At 44.3% G+C, this 16,861-nt stretch overlaps 1 protein-coding gene across 2 annotated transcripts in view; it reads left to right on the top strand.

Annotated features, from left to right (window-relative positions):
• Nucleotides 1-16,861, top strand: part of LOC130355867 (bone morphogenetic protein 8B-like) — a 189,023-nt gene that overhangs the window by 106,929 nt on the left and 65,233 nt on the right. The window contains exons 2-3 of one of the 2 annotated variants that reach the window (XM_056556649.1): nt 14,448-14,566; nt 14,652-15,449. In XM_056556649.1, the coding sequence (XP_056412624.1) occupies nt 15,026-15,449 (424 nt within the window). In that variant the 5' untranslated portion in view covers nt 14,448-14,566; nt 14,652-15,025. The remainder of the gene's footprint in view (nt 1-14,447; nt 14,567-14,651; nt 15,450-16,861) is intronic. The other variant, XM_056556650.1, reaches the window with a different exon arrangement.

Here is a 16,861-nt window from a genome sequence, read left to right as displayed (position 1 = left end):
ATTTTCAAGATGCAATTCATGATAAATCTCAACTTTGGAAAGAAATGTATAAATATCATCCCTTTCTATTTTTTTGTATTATCATGTCCAACCACCATTTACAAATTTATTTTTGAAGACTAAGTGACAAAAGCATTGATGCTATATAAATTATTATATATGTTATTGCATGCATTCACACACAATTTTTTAATGCTAAATAGATTCTTTTTAAATGATGTTGAGATAATTAAATTGCTCACATCTAACAAACACATCTAAGATGAGTTTACACATAAAGTTTTCTCTACCAATAATAGAGTTGTCTTTCAGATGCACACAACAACTGCGGATATTGGAAGGCAGATTGTTGGGAAGCCTGTATTTTCTGTAGATGAGCTGCATTACCTGAATGTTTTAACCCTGTGCTCCATGTGTACCTTCTGTAATCATTGGCAATTCATGGGTTTACAGCAAATTTCATATTTTTTTTGTGAACGTATTGCTAATACGCACACATCAGATAGGCTGTGTGAGTCACAGATGTTTTATAACTCTGCAGCTAATAACCGTATAACTCTTTAGCTAGTAATCTACTATATTGCTGCATTTTTGCTCCCCTAGATAATACAGAATTGATTTCTTTGGCAGGAATCTCTGCTTGGGGGAATACAGATGAACAATAGAACACAGTGTGAAGGGGCAGAGGTGTAGATAGGATTTCCTTTTCCCAAAGCAGAGAGTCAGTTTGCTGACCAAACTCTGTATCTAAATATGCAAGTGGCAGAGTGGCTTGTTGGTGCCTCCAGCACCCAGGGCACATGCCCCACTTGCCACCTCACTCTGCTGAGTTTTCAAATAGCTGACAGAAGGAATCTGACAGACGATTAAGTAATGCAGATAGTCAGCCACACCGGACAGACTGATCTCCTGTTTGCATATGAAAGTACATAGTCTGTAGGGTGATCACATGGGCCAACTGCAATAATACAATGACTCAATATGTATGGATGCAGCTGAGCTGGGAAAAAACTAACTACATTTCTAGAATATTGCTAGTAAGTTAGCTTTATATATGCAAAAAAAAAAAAATACCTGAGCATCAGTGGGTCCCAACTGGGGTACTGTGAGGGTCCTATCTACATGGGGAAAACTACATGGGGAGGGCAAACCCTGAAAAACATAAATTACTCTTACTGGAAATTGTTTTTTGTTGAACCCGCGGAGAGACCGCCTCCTCATCCGCAGGACAGGAAACAGGAACAGGAACTGAATTTGCATATAAGGATGGAGCCGGATCCCTTCTTCCCAGTTCTTCAGCAAGTATCAAGGAGCCAAACTAGCGATTATTCTAATCACATAATACCTCTTATATGAAAAGACTATACTAAGGATTCAAGAAAACTATCATGTATCAGAAAATACAGCTAACTATTTATGAAAGAAATCTTTTTATTTGTATATCCTTTTATGACATTTTTTTAAATTAACCCTTTAACCCCCTCCCGCAGAATGTCATATATAAACGCCGGGTTGTGCAGTGCGTTCGCGCATCCCGACGTTTATAAATTATAAAGCATCGCACGGGTTAACTGGCAGAAGTCCCGCTGTTTCCAGCAGGGGACAACTTCTGCTTCACCCCCAGGACCATCCATTGATGGTCCTGGTCAGCGATCACTGTGATTGGTCCCTGTGGACCAATCACAGTGACCTGGGGTGAAAGTTCAGATCCCCTGCACTGCCCGCCCCTGGAAGTCGGGCAGAACGGGGGACGATGGCTGCGGGTTCTCGCGGCATAGGTGGGGGAACACGCGGGGACCGGCGGCCTTACCCGAACCAGCGGCGGGACCGAGGAGCAGCGCGGGACCGGCCACGTGGACGAGCAGCGACGGGACCGGCAGGTAAGTATGTGGTCCTCAGAAGCAGCAGTGAAGATCTTCACTGCTGCTTCTAGGAGTCTGAAAACTACAACTCCCAGCATGCCTAGACAGCCTTTGGCTGTCTGGGCATGCTGGGAGTTGTAGTTTTGCAACAACTGGAGACACACTGGTTGGGAAACATTGTCTGTTTCTAACTCAGTGTTTCCTAACCTGTGTGCCTCCAGCTGGTGCAAAACTATAACTCCCAGCATGCACTAACAGACTATGCATGCTGGGAGTTGTAGTTTTGCAACATCTGGAGGGCCCCAGTTTGGAGACCATTGTATAATGGTCTCCAATCTGTGCTCTTCCAGCTGTTGCAAAACTACAACTCCCAGTATGCACTGACTGTCCAGGCATGCTGGAGTTTTAGTTCAGCAACATCTGGCCCTTCAGATGTTGCCGAACTACAACTCCCAGCATGCCCTTCAGCTGTCTGGGCATGCTGGGAGTTGTAGTTTTGCAACAACTGGAGACACACTGGTTGGGAAACATTGTCTGTTTCTAACTCAGTGTTTCCTAACCTGTGTGCCTCCAGCTGTTGCAAAATTATAACTCCCAGCATGCACTAACAGACCATGCATGCTGGGAGTTGTGGTTTTGCAACAGCTGGTGCACCCCCCCCCCCCCCCTGTGAATGTACAGGGTACATTCACATGGGCGAGGGTTTTACAGTGGGTTTCTCGCTGCAAGTTTGAGATGCAGCAAATTTTGCGCTGGGAAACTTGCTGTAATCCCCTGCCCATGTGACTGTACCCTAAAAACACTACACTACACTACACCAACACAAAATAAAATAAAAAGTTAAAAACACTACATATACACATACCCCTACACAGCCCCCCTCCCCCAATAAGAACGTCCGGTACACCACTGTTTCCAAAGCAGAGCCTCCAACTGTTGAAAAACAACAACTCCCAGTATTGCCGGACAGCCGTTGACTGTCCACGCATGCTGGGAGTTTTGCAACAGCTGGAGGCACCCTGTTTGGGAATCACTGGCGTAGAATACCCCTATGTCCACCCCTATGCAAATCCCTAATTTAGGCCTCAAATGCACATGGCGCTCTCACTTTGGAGCCCTGTCGTATTTCAGGGCAACAGTTTAGGGACACATATGGGGTATCGCCGTACTCGGGAGAAATTGCGTTACAAGGTTTGGGGGGCTTTTTCTTTAACCCTTCATGAAAAGGAAATGTTGGGGTCTACACCAAAATATTAGTGTAAAAAAATTTAATTTTTTACACTAACATGCTGATGTTGCCCTATACTTTACATTTTCATAAGAGGTAAAATGGAAAAAGGCCCCCCAAAATGTGTAACGCAATTTCTCCCGACTATGGAGATACCCCATATGTGGGCGCAAAGTGCTCTGGGGGCACACAACAAGGCCCAGAAGGGAGAGTGCACCATGTACATTTGAGGTGATTTGCACAGGGGTGGCTGATTGTTACAGCGGTTTTGACAAACGCAAAAAAAACAAAACCCCACATGTGACCCCATTTCGGAAACGACACCCCTCACGGAATGTAATGAGGGGTGCAGTGAGAATTTACCCCCCACAGGTGTCTGACGGATCTTTGGAACAGTGGTCCGTGAAAATGAAAACTTGTACAGCCCACTGTTCCAAAGATCTGTCAGACACCAGTGGGGGGCAAATGCTCACTGTACCCCTTGTTACGTTCCTCAAGGGGTCTAGTTTCCAAAATAGTATGCCATGTGTTTTTTTTTTTTTTTGCTGTTCTGGCACCATAGGGGCTTCCTAAATGCGACATGCCCCCCGAGCAAAATTTGCTCTCAAAAAGCCAAATATGACTCCTCTTCTGAGCATTGTAGTTCGCCCATAGTGCACTTCAGGTCAACTTATGGGGTACCTCCATACTCAGAAGAGATGGGGTCACAAATTTTGGGGGGTATTTTCTGCTATTAACCCTTGCAAAAATGTGAAATTTGGGGGGAAACACACATTTTAGTGGAAAATTATTTTTTTTTTTTTACATATGCAAAAGTCGTGAAACACCTGTGGGGTATTAAGGCTCACTTTATTCCTTATTATGTTCCTCAAGGGGTCTAGTTTCCAAAATGGTATGCCATGTGATTTTTTTTTGCTGTTCTGGCACCATAGGGGCTTCCTAAATGCGACATGCCCCCCGAGCAATATTTGCTCTCAAAAAGCCAAATATGACTCCTTCTCTTCTGAGCATTGTAGTTCGCCCGTAGTGTACTCCAGGTCAACTTATGGGGTACCTCCATACTCAGAAGAGAAGGGGTTACAAATATTGGGGGGTATTTCCTGCTATTAACCCTTGGAAAAATTTGAAATTTGGGGGGAAACGCACATTTTAGTGAAAAAAAATTATTTTTTTTACATATGCAAAAGTTGTGAAACACCTGTGGGGTATTAAGGCTCACTTTATTCCTTGTTACGTTCCTCAAGGGGTCTAGTTTCCAAAATGGTATGCCATGTGAGGGTTTTTTGCTGTTCTGGCACCATAGGGGCTTCTTAAATGCAACATGCCCCCCAAAAACCATTTCAGAAAAACGTACTCTCCAAAATCCCCTTGTCGCTCTTTCCCTTCTGAGCCCTCTACTGCGCCCGCCGAACACTTTACATAGACATATGAGGTATGTGCTTACTCAAGAGAAATTGGACTACAAATATAAGTATAAATTTTCTCCTTTTACCCCTTGTAAAAATTCAAAAATTGGGTCTACAAGAAAATGCGAGTGTAAAAAATGAAGATTGTGAATTTTCTCCTTCACTTTGCTTCTATTCCTGTGAAACACCTAAAGGGTTAAAATGATGATTGAATGTCATTTTGAATACTTTGGGGGGTGCAGTTTTTATAATGGGGTCTTTTGTGGGGTATTTCTAATATGAAGACCCTTCAAATCCACTTCAAACCTGAACTGGTCCCTGAAAAATAGTGAGTTTGAAAATTTTGTGAAAAATTGGAAAATTGCTGCTGAACTTTGAAGCCCTCTGGTGTCTTCCAAAAGTAAAAACTTGTCACTTTTATGATGCAAACATAAAGTAGACATATTTTATATGTGAATAAAAAAAAATTTTATTTGTAATATACATTTTCCTTACAAGCAGAGAGCTTCAAAGTTAGAAAAATGCAAAATTTTCAAATTTTTCATCAAATTTTAGGATTTTTCACAAGGAAAGGATGCAAGTTACCACAAAAATTTACCACTAAGTTAAAGTAGAATATGTCACGAAAAAATAATCTCGGAATCAGAATGATAACTAAAAGCATTCCAGAGTTATTAATGTTTAAAGTGACAGTGGTCAGAATTGCAAAAAACGCTCTGGTCCTTAAGGCCAAAATGGGCTTGGTCCTGAAGGGGTTAAGGACCAAGCCCATTTTAACCTTAAGGACCAGGCCAATTTTATTTTAGCGTTTTCGTTTTTTCCTCCTCGCCTTCTAAAATCCAGAACTCTTTTATATTTCCATCTACAGACCCATATAAGGGCTTGTTTTTTGTGTGACCAATTGTACTTTGTAATTAAACCTCTCATTTTACCATAAAATGTACATCGATCCCAAAAAGTATTTTTTTAGGGAGGAAATTTAAATGAAAACTATAATTATGCACATTTTGGAGGGTTTTGTTTTCACACTGTACACTTTACGGTAAAAATGACATGTGTTCTTTATTCTGTGGGTCAATAAGATTAAAATGATACCCATGGCTTAAAAAAAATCTAAAAAAAGAAAGATCCTTGTCCCTCATAAGACTAAGTATGTAATGTCTAAAGAAGTTGTGAGGAGGACTCCAGGTAGCCGCCTTACAGATTTGTTCTAGGGAAGCTGAAGCCCTCTCTGTCCAAGAAGTGGACACTGCCCTAGAAGAGTGCTCTGTGAATCATACTGGGGAAGAAACACCTGCTCCTGAATAGGCTAACTGAATAGCCTGCTTGATCCATCTGGCCACTGTCCCAAGAGAAGCCGCCTTCCCCTTGTTAACACCTTGAAACTGGGGAGACTCCCTCCAACTCTAGGAAACATCAAGGTAAGATAATAAGCATCTTCTAACATCTAGGCCAGTGATTCCCAACCGGGGTGCCCCGGGCTCCGGAGGAGATAACTTTTTTTTATTTTTTATTCGAATTTCCCTCCTGTTGACAGCACACAGGTGAGGGGTTGGGGAGCAGGGATTTTTTATGAAAACCGCACAAGGATAGGAGAATGAACTGTAAGCAGGGGCAGGGACAGAAGCAGGGAGGGGGTTTGAATGAAAGCAGGGGCAGAAGCAGGAGGGGTTTGAATGAAAGCAGCAGCAGAAACAGGGGGGTTGAATGAAAGCAGGGGCAGAAATGGGGGGTTTGAATGAAAGCAGGAGCAAAAGCAGGGGGGTTGAATGAAAGCAGGGGCAGAAGCAGGGGGGTTGAATGAAAGCAGGGGCAGAAGAATGGGGAATGTTGAATGAAAGCAGGGGCAGAAACAGGGGGTGCATTGAATGAAAGCAGGAGCAGAAGAAGGGGGGCGTTGAATGAAGGCAGGGGCAGAAGAAGGGGGGGCGTTGAATGAAGGCAGGGGCAGAAGAAGGGGGCGTTGAATGAAAGCAGGGGCAGAAGCAGGGGGGCATTGAATGAAAGCAGGGGCAGAATCGGGGGGGTTGAATGAAAGCAGGGGTAGAAGCAGGGGGGGTACAATCAAAGCAGGGGCAGAAGCAAGGTGGGTTTGAATGAAAGCACGGGCAGAATTAGGGGGGGTTTGAATGAAAGCAGGGGCAGAAGCAGGGGGGTTGAATGGAAGCAGGAGCAGTGGGGTGAATGGAAACAGGGGCAGGAGCAGTGGGGTGAATGGAAGCAGGGGGGTGAATGGGAGCAGGGGGCTGAATGCAAGGAGGGGCAAGAGCGGTGGGGTGAATGGAAGCAGGAGCAGGGGGCTGAATGGAAGGAGCGGTGGGGAAGTAGGGGCAGGAGCAGGGGGTGAATGGAAGCAGGAGCAAGGGGGTGAATGTGAAAGTGAAGGGGTTTGAATGTGAGCAGGGGCAGAAGCGGGGTCGTTTTTTTTTAATGGAAGCAGGGGCAGGGGAAGTTTAAATGGAAGCAGGGGTGGGTGGTTGGGTGGTGAATGGAATCAGTGGCAGGGGTGGATGGGTGGCTGAAGGGTGAATGGAAGCAGTGGGTGGCTGAGGGGTGAATGGAAGCAGTGGGTGGCTGAGGGGTGAATGGAAGCAGTGGGTGGCTGAGGGGTGAATGGAAGCAATGGAGGGGGTGAATGTAAGCAATGGCGATAGGAGGCTGGAAGCAACGTGGGTGGGTGGCTGGAGGCACTATGTGTGAGGCTGCTGGAGGCACTGTGTGTGCACATGTGTGCGGCTGCTGGGGGCATTGAGTGCATGTGTGAGGCTGCTGGGGGCACTGTGTGCGTGTGTTTGAGGCTGCTGGGGGCATTGAGCGCATGTGAGAGGCTGCTGGGGGCATTGTGTGCATGTGTGAGGCTGCTGGGGGCATTGTGTGCATGTGTGAGGCTGCTGGGGGCATTGTGTGCATGTGTGAGGCTGCTGGGGGCATTGTGTGCATGTGTGAGGCTGCTGGGGGCATTGTGTGCATGTGTGAGGCTGCTGGGGGCATTGTGTGCATGTGTGAGGCTGCTGGGGGCATTGTGTGCATGTGTGAGGCTGCTGGGGGCATTGAGTGCATGTGTGAGGCTGCTGGGGGCACTGTGTGTGTGTGTGTGTGTGTGTGTGAGGCTGCTGGGGGCATTGTGTGTATGTGTGAGGCTGCTGGGGGCATTGTGTGCATGTGTGAGGCTGCTGGGGGCATTGTGTGCATGTGTGAGGCTGCTGGGGGCATTGTGTGCATGTGTGAGGCTGCTGGGGGCATTGTGTGCATGTGTGAGGCTGCTGGGGGCATTGTGTGCATGTGTGAGGCTGCTGGGGGCATTGTGTGTATGTGTGAGGCTGCTGGGGGCATTGTGTGCATGTGTGAGGCTGCTGGGGGCATTGTGTGCACGTGTGAGGCTGCTGGGGGCATTGTGTGCATGCGTGAGGCTTCTGGGGCCACTGTGTATGTGTGTGTGTGTGTGTGTGTGAGAGAGACAAATTCCAATTCCTTTCAGGGTCGGAGACCCATCCGGGACAAAGACCCCCAACTAGGGTCACCCTTATAAAACTTCACTTTTATTTATTATATTAATATTTAAGTCAAATTATAGTGCAAAAATAATACAAAAAGAAGTGTGTTTTAAAAGCACAATATATGGGATTGGATTGGTCCAATAATGGTTCCACTAATTTAATTTTCACTCAAGCTCCATGTTAGGGACTCTTTATCCCATTTATCTGGGTCCTAAGACTCCAATTTTTTGCGGTCCACACCACATGGAGCTTCCTATATTTTTTAATGTCTATCAATTCCCAATATTGCTAGTTAAAATTAATTACTCCCTAGCATCCCCCCGACGTTTCGCTGGAGAGACCCAGCTTTATCAAGGTATAGGACACTGATAAAGCTGGGTCTCTCCAGCGAAACGTCGGGGGGATGCTAGGGAGTAATTAATTTTAACTAGCAATATTGGGAATTGATAGACATTAAAAAATATAGGAAGCTCCATGTGGTGTGGACCGCAAAAAATTGGAGTCTTAGGACCCAGATAAATGGGATAAAGAGTCCCTAACATGGAGCTTGAGTGAAAATTAAATTAGTGGAACCATTATTGGACCAATCCAATCCCATATATTGTGCTTTTAAAACACACTTCTTTTTGTATTATTTTTGCACTATAATTTGACTTAAATATTAATATAATAAATAAAAGTGAAGTTTTATAAGGGTGACCCTAGTTGAGGGTCTTTGTCCCGGATGGGTCTCCGACCCTGAAAGGAATTTGAATTTGTGATTTAAATACCCTGGGTACCCTATGGGGGACTTTTGTGTATATGTGTGAGAGAGAGGCTGCTGAGGGCACTGTGTGTAAGGCTGCTGGAGGCACTGTGTGTGTGTGTGTGACAGAAGGTATTTGTGGGAAAAAAGATAGGATGATGCTGGAAAAGTACAGAGCCTAATATATGTCCTTCCGTTAAAAATCGGTCCAGCAGTTTTCCGACTGCAGGGCCATGAAGTTCCCAGTACTTACGGGTTATGGTGGTGTGGAGGATGATGTAAAAATCGTCATCCCCCATGCTGCTATGCTCCAGCTTCCTGTCCCTCCGTGCCTCACATCTCCTCACCCCCTCCCCTACCTCATCCTTTCCCCGCCCTAGTAATTGTAATAAAACCGCCGTCTTTTTTGTAGGATGGAGGTTCTCGTCTTGGCCTGCTTGTAAAAAATCCAAAACAATAGGAATGTTAGGGGCCTCTAACACATTTACAGGAGAACCGACAAATCTAAAAAAGGCCTTCCATGTTCTCAAGTATATCTGGGATGTCACCTTTTTGCGACTGGCCAACAGGGTGGTGATCAACTGGTCCGAAAGCCCTCTCTGAGCTAAGATGTCCCTCTCAACAGCCATGCCGTCAGATGCAGATTGGAAATCTCTGGATGTAACACTGGGCCTTGCTGCAGAATGCTCAGGGATTCTGGAAGGATCCAGGGGGGTACAATGGATAGCTTCCGGAGCCACGTGAACCAGACCCTCCTTGGCCGAAAGGAGGCAATGACTATCACTGTCGCTTTGTCTTGTCTTATTTTCCAGAGGACTTGTGGTAACAGTGTGATGGGAGGAAAAGCGTACAGGAGACCCCCCTCCCCTAATCCTGAGAGAAGGCATCTATGGCTAAGGGCCAGTCTGCCGGGGACAGAGAATAGAATTTTTTCAGCTTCCTCTTTGTCCTGGAAGCAAAGAGGTCTATAAGAGGGACTCCCCAAAGATGACATATCTGGGAAAAGACTCCCTGGTCTAACTCGCATTCCCCCTGATTTAGGCGATGCCTGCTCAGGAAATCTGCTACACAGTTCAGAGACCCCTTCAGATGAAGAGCAAAGAGGGAGGATAGATGTAGCTCAGCCAACCTGAATAGGTGATGACTAATTCACATTAGGGCTGGAGACCTGGTGTCTCCCCCCCCCCCCCTGATGATTTATGCAGGCTACCACTGTGGAATTGTCAGTCATAATGTTTAAATCCTTCCCAGCCACTAGGGGGAGAGATTGGGAAATGGCATAAAACACTGCTTTTAATTCTCTCACATTCTGGGACTCTCGAGATTCCTCTGCACTCCACTGTCCCTGTAAGATTAGGGGACCCCTGTGAGCCCCCGACCCCCAGGGGCTTGCATTTGTGGTGAGAAGAAATTCCTCTGTCCTCACCCAAGGAAGTTCAGTAAGTTCTCTAAAGTTAGCCACCAAGAGAGGGATCTTTTCACCAGGGGTAGAATTACCAGCAGGTTGTCTAAAGAGCTCTCCGACCTGTCCCATTGGGAAAGAATGTTCTCCTGGAAATTCCTGGTATGATACTGGGCCCAGTGGACTGCAGGGATGCAAGAGGTGAGGAGACCCAGGACTGACATAGCTAGCCTGATGGAGATCTGAACCTCCCGTATTAAAAGAGCTAATCTGTCTTGAATCAGGGCTATCTTGGCTTGGGGGAGAAAGGCAATCTGGCACCCCGAATCCAGACTTATCCCTAAAAAGGTACATATCTGAGATGGGATAAGGTGAGACTTTTCTAGATTTACCTCTAGATCCAATTTCACAAGAATGGCTTGCACTGAACCTGTTTTAACAGGAGCTCCTTTGAGTCTGAAATCATCAAGAAGTCATCCAGATATGGAACAATGATGACATCTTGTTCACTCACATGGGCCATCACCTCTGCCATCAGCTGCTTGAAGACCCTTGGAGCTTGGGAGAGACCAAAGGGAAAAGCCTAAAATTGCAGGCGCATCAGGGAATCCCCTAAGACTACCGCCACCCTGAGAAATCTCTGTTGATCCTGAAAAAATCGTGATGTGATAGTATGGATCCCTTAAGTCCAGGGTGACCATGTAACAGTTTGGGCTCAGGATTGCCGACTGAATCGTTTCCATGCGAAACTTGTCGTATCTCAAGGAATGATTCAGTGTCTTTAGATTTATGATGGTACGGAAAGAGCCATTCAGCTTTCTTACCAGAAACGTGGTCGAGTATAACCCCTGTCCCCTCTCTTGTACCGGAACCTGAGCCAGAACTTTCTTGTCCATAAGGGAAAACATCTCTTTCTCGAGTGCAGCCTGCTTCTATGGATGTAACCAAAGATCTGTAATCACAAATCTGGAGGCTGGAAGACATGAAAACATCATTTTCAAACCATGCTTTATTGTGAAAAGTACCCAGAGGCTTGCAGAGATCTTTTCCCACTGTGGATAGAAATGGGATAACCTGCCTCCCACTGGGAGCCTCCAGTCATTGTTGACTTGGTTTTTTAACAATCAGGGGTGGTAAACCCCTGCCTCTTTTCCGGCCCCTCCAATCCTTGGACTTAAATGACCCTCTACGAAAGTCCCCCCTCCCCCGAAAGGGCTTTTTATTGGGGAAGGGAAAGGAAGCAATGGAAGGGAAGCTCTTCTTTCTATCTGAAGCCTCTAGGACTTGATCTAACTCCTTTTCAAACAAATAATTTCCTTAACATAGTATGGCACACAATTTAGATTTGGATGTAACATCTCCCTTCCACTTTTTTAGCCAAAGGGCTCTCCTGGCTGAATTAGACAGAGCTGAGGCCCTAGCTGAAAGCCTTAAAGGGGTATTCCAGGCTTTTTTTTATTTGACTATGCTACAGGGGCTGTAAAGTTAGTGTAGTTCATAATATAATGTCTGTACCTGTGTGTGACGGTTTTCTCAAAATTCTTCTGTGATTCTTACCCCAATATTTATTTTTAACAGCATACAAAATTACTGTTGTCTCAGATTTTTCCCAGGTTGCAATGCAGCTGAGACCTGACTCACTAGTCAGCTGATGACAGGGTGGTCTGCTTCAGTGGGTGGAGGGATCACTTGGTGGGAGAGTGATCAATCTGCAACTAATGCAACAGCTGTAGGCACCCTGATTGAAAACCACAGGTCTTTTGATGGATGCAGCTCATTTATGTTTCAATGGGTGGGGTGGCTGATGTGTGGGAGGGAGGAAAATGGAATTATGGGATTTGTAGTCTAAAAAAGGAAAGTCAAACAGGAAATACAAGTTCACAAAAAGATAGCCACAGTGTTCTCTCACGTATGTAATCTCACAACATAACCAATTATCCCCAAGACAAGCACATATCTTTACTGAGCATGTCTATTACTGTCTGCCAGGTACCTACTAAAATCACCTTATGGTGGATAACCCCTTTAACATGTCAGCCGAGACATCAGATATGAAGTCTGCTGCTGCGAGGGTAGGTATGGATGCGAAGAGCTGGTCTCTTGGGGTACCATTCTTAATCTGCTCCCCTAGTTGATCGATCCATACTTCAAGGGCTCTAGCAACAGACGTAGTTGCAATGACTGGTTTAAAAAGGACCCTGCAGTAATTTCCCATGTCTTCCTTAAAAAAAACATCAGCTCTTCTATCCATGGGCTCTTTTAATGAATCCTCAAAAGGTAATGCCGCTTTTCTTGCAACCTTTGCTACTGGTGGGTCAATCTTAGGGGACCTGTCCCAATTAGAACAGTCCTCTTGAAAAGGATATTTACGCTTTATGGAGGATAGAACCACCGCAAGTTTCTTGTCTGGCCACTGCCATTCATTTTTAGTGGTAGAGGTCAAAGCATCATGCACTGGAAAGGTCCCACATGTGGTCCTGTACTGATTTTGGTTCTATTTTTCCCCTCTATGTTCATTGTGGATCTAACCACCTTAATAAGTCCTTCTACATTCTCCGTAGGAAACAAGGATCCGCTAACACATTCATCCGGCCCCGATTCAGAGTCCTCATACAGTTCCCCTTCTTCTACATCAAAAAATGTCTGAGTCATCTGAAATACCCACAGATGGGTGATCTGGTTCCTCATGCCTGCTAGGGTAAGGCTGCTGAGAAGGCCAGGATGATATGCATGCTCTTATTTCTTCTCTAATCACATCCTGCATACTTCTAGAGAAAGCTGGAGACACATCTTCAACAATATTCTTAACACAGGAATCACAATGGGACCCCACATGCGATTAACTTTCTTAGGAAGCTCCTTAACCGTCTCCACCACCGTGGCCGGGTCAATCGATTCAGCGTGGGTTAAAGGCTCTATTCTGTCTCTGACAGGAGCTCAGCCTCTTCCTATACACCGGAGAGGTATCTGGACTGGCTGGGCACCTCTCTTGAATGATCCTCACACTTAAATCAGCTGACCTCCCCTCTCATGCCACTTCCGGCTTCCCCCTTCCGGTCACATGCTTTTAGATTGTATGTGCACGCTCCTGCTAAGCCCCACCCCCCCGCCAGCCCCCCGCAGTGCTGCCGACAGGGAGAATGGAGCGAGTGAACGCCGCCCCAGTAAAAACATGTCCGGGCCCTAATCCCTTCTGGCCGCTGTAGTGGTATCTACCCAATGGGGGGAAACCTACCTACTCCTGCTCCAACTACCTACGCATTCGCACCAACACACCTGCCTAGTATGGTGTTTATGATACTAAACCATGGAATTATTACTGTTTGGGGTTCTATAGGTGGGGAAAGGGAAGGAGGGTGCTGGAATAGCATGGAGCCTAAGATGTTCGTCTGGCACGTTCTGCAGAAATGAGTTGTGGCTGGAAGAAATCATCATGCTGGTCTGGCCCAGATGTAGAAGAAAAGGGAAAGTAAACGACTTCGACAGAGAAGAGATCACTTGTGAGTCACTGCATATGACTGTCACAGCACTGTAATCTACATATCTAACAAAGATATGTAGATATTTATGGACATTAATCAACGGGTTTAGTCAGGTTTTCTTTACTATAATTGTCGCAAAATTGTCGCAACTGCGGCTACGCAATTTTTCGTGCGACATTTTGACTGGAAAGCGAGAAAAGCACGTTTTCCAAAAATTAACTACGTAGTAATAATTTTAAAATGGACTACGGGTAGCCAGGTATTTATTAACTGCGACAGTCGCAACTGCGCAAAAAAAAGTCACAACAGGGTTAAAAATTGACTAAATATACTCCAGCTCAAACATGGTGCACAAAAAGCTACTACCAAAGTAAAAAAGGAAAAATTGCTTACGTGAAAGAAAATTATCAACAGGCTGAAACCAGTTGATAAATAAGTAAAAAAAAAGTCAAGAAAAAAGTACTAAAAAAAATAAAAAAAAAGCAAACATTGATAAATGTCCCTCATTGTGTATTGCTTCTTTTTAGAATTTTTTGTTCTCTGTAGAAAATTGTTTGGTGCGGGTGCCCTGCTGTAAAAAAATATTTCTAGTGGGGTTGCCCCCAAGCTGAAAAAGGTTTTTTCAAATGCAAACTTCTTTAAGAACCCTTATGAAATACTAAGGAAACACGATTTAATAAATATATAAATGTAAAACTGAAGTCTTATTAAATCGAAAATCAGTTTAAATTGATGAAAATTTATGAAAAATTATGTCAATTTATTAACAAATTTGCCTTTACATTTGTTGTAAATGTATTACTGAATATGATTCTTTCACATAAGCTGTATATCATCCGACGAGAAAAGGTTCCACTAAAATGTAAAAAGGAGGATCATTTCCAGTAAAGTTATTCAGAAGAAGCATTACACCTAAGAAATAATCCCATTTCATCATGAATAAAGTAAGAAACGATTTGTTGCCCAAATGCTTAACCAATCATTCCCTGGGTAGATTGCAAGTTAACACCTATAATTTAATTTGCCAAGTTACAGAGCAAGCAGTGAGAGCTGGAGACCTCTAGAGCTCATTGCAGGAGGAAGGTTTCTGCTAGTCGGCTAGAAACAAGCAGGAGGCTTAAGAACTGGTAATCACTCAAGGAAATTAAAGCAAGCTCTGCCAGGAACTCCCTCTCTCCTTAAGTATACATTCTCTATTTGAGGAATCAAGATTTACCCATTCTGTATTTGAGGAAGCAAGATTTACCTGTTACTAGAGTAAAGTTCAGATGCAGCACTTGTGGATTTCCTCTGCCTAGAAATATAGTGGGGACAATATAGAAAAGTATCCAGACAGCAAAGCCGTAAAAAGAGGTTTTTGATTTTGGACTGAGCTGTTCCCCTGGAATCAGGGATGGTTTTAAATGTATATGATATCACTGACAGTTCTTTTACCTGCTAAGATGCCCAGCGTTTTACACTATATTTGGACAATACTTTGCATTGCCGGATTTTTGTGCCATTTTACTAATGGAAGTTTTATGAAAAATCATCTGCGATCAAGTTTTATCCAGAGGAAATTAAGTGGTAGAGAAAAGCGTGAGATGCAAAGAGAGATATTATCCATCTTGGGGTTGCCTGGACGACCCAGACCTGCAAATGGAGGCCAATTCCCATCATCAGCACCCTTGTTCATGTTGGATCTTTATCATGCTATGTGCAGTGAGGAAGAAGAGGATGGAGGGCAAGGGGTATCAATGCCACTGTTCACTACTCTAAGCACACAAATCCCTCCATTGGGAGCAGTCATCAGCGAGGCCGATACAGTCATGAGTTTTGTTAACATGGGTAAGGACAACGTTTTCCTTTACAGTATATGTAATTGCTAGTTAATTGATAATGTATCTGAGTTGTACTTGTTGAGAATATTCGGGCATCACCTGCTAAGTCATGTTTCTGTACATTAGTATACAAAGATAACCAGAGATCTTAACATCAGTTGGAAATGTTTAAGCAATTCCATTCTCACTTGATCATCTACTGATATGTTTAATGTATCTTATACATAAATGTCATATAATTCCACAACTAAAATCTACAAACCTTATAAAACACATCTAGTACATTCAAAGGATTTGAAAAGATGTGATTTATTTTCTGATTTATTTTAATGTATTATTTATTTATTTTAATGTAGATGCAACATTGTTACGTTACCATTGCACTTAGTTATACTAATGTTTTTATGCTTTTAAAATGTGTGTGTGTGTGTGGGGGGGGGGGGGGGGGGGGGGGGGCAGTAGGCATCTGGCTACCTGTTAAAGAAACCAAATCAAGTAGTGGAATGACACTTCTATATTTTTTATAACAAAGATTTCAAATCTTCTATACATAAACTACAGCTATTCAATACCTATAAAACTACACGACAAGTCTACAATCAATTAACACTTAATTTTTAAGCAGTCAGTTTGAAAACCACCAGGAGCGTGTATGGGAGGAAGGAATCCCGGCAAGGGTCTCGTATTCTTCCCGTGGGTAACAATCGCGGCGCTGCAGTGCTACACCGGTGGAGTGAAATTAGCAGTCGAAGATAGCGCAGAGGATGGTGATCATTTTTTATTAATAGTCATAAAAAGGATCAGTTCAGGATGAACAACGCGTTTTGGAGGGGCTCCCTCCTTCGTCAGGTCCGCATTCCACTCCACCGGTGTAGCACTGCAGCGCTGCGATTGTTACCCACGGGAAGAATAGGAGACCCTTGCCGGGATTCCTACCTCCCATACACGCTACAGGACTGCACCAACCGTCTCTGACGGGACCGACGGCCAGCTGCTCCCAGCGCACCTACAAAAAAGATACCTGCTCAAGGCTCTTAATCAGCATTTAACCTGACATTAGCGCAACCAACAAAGGTGAGCAGACTCTTATCCACCTACCAACCATCCGTTATCCACAGATAACCTGCACTATTAGCGCCGCATCTGTCTGTCTTTTTTCTCCCCTACATATTACTAGACCACCAGGAAGTAGATACTGACCTTCTCAATATGCTAGATAACTAAGAAAATGAATACTATCCTTTTAACGACTCTGTGCAACAAGTGGCGCTTGTATTAACCCTTTGACTAATCTATACCCAATGCATGTTACAATTAACAATTGGAGACCTACAGGGATTTTGGAATAAACTCCTCCACAACAGTAGTATTGCAAAAACTGACTTTGGCAGTAAAAACCTGACATTAACTTTTTCACTA

Source organism: Hyla sarda, chromosome 2, assembly GCF_029499605.1.
Source record: "Hyla sarda isolate aHylSar1 chromosome 2, aHylSar1.hap1, whole genome shotgun sequence".
Lineage (NCBI taxonomy): Eukaryota > Metazoa > Chordata > Amphibia > Anura > Hylidae > Hyla > Hyla sarda.
The sequence above is the reverse complement of the archived record's forward strand: the minus strand, read 5'-3'. Positions and strand labels throughout refer to the sequence as shown.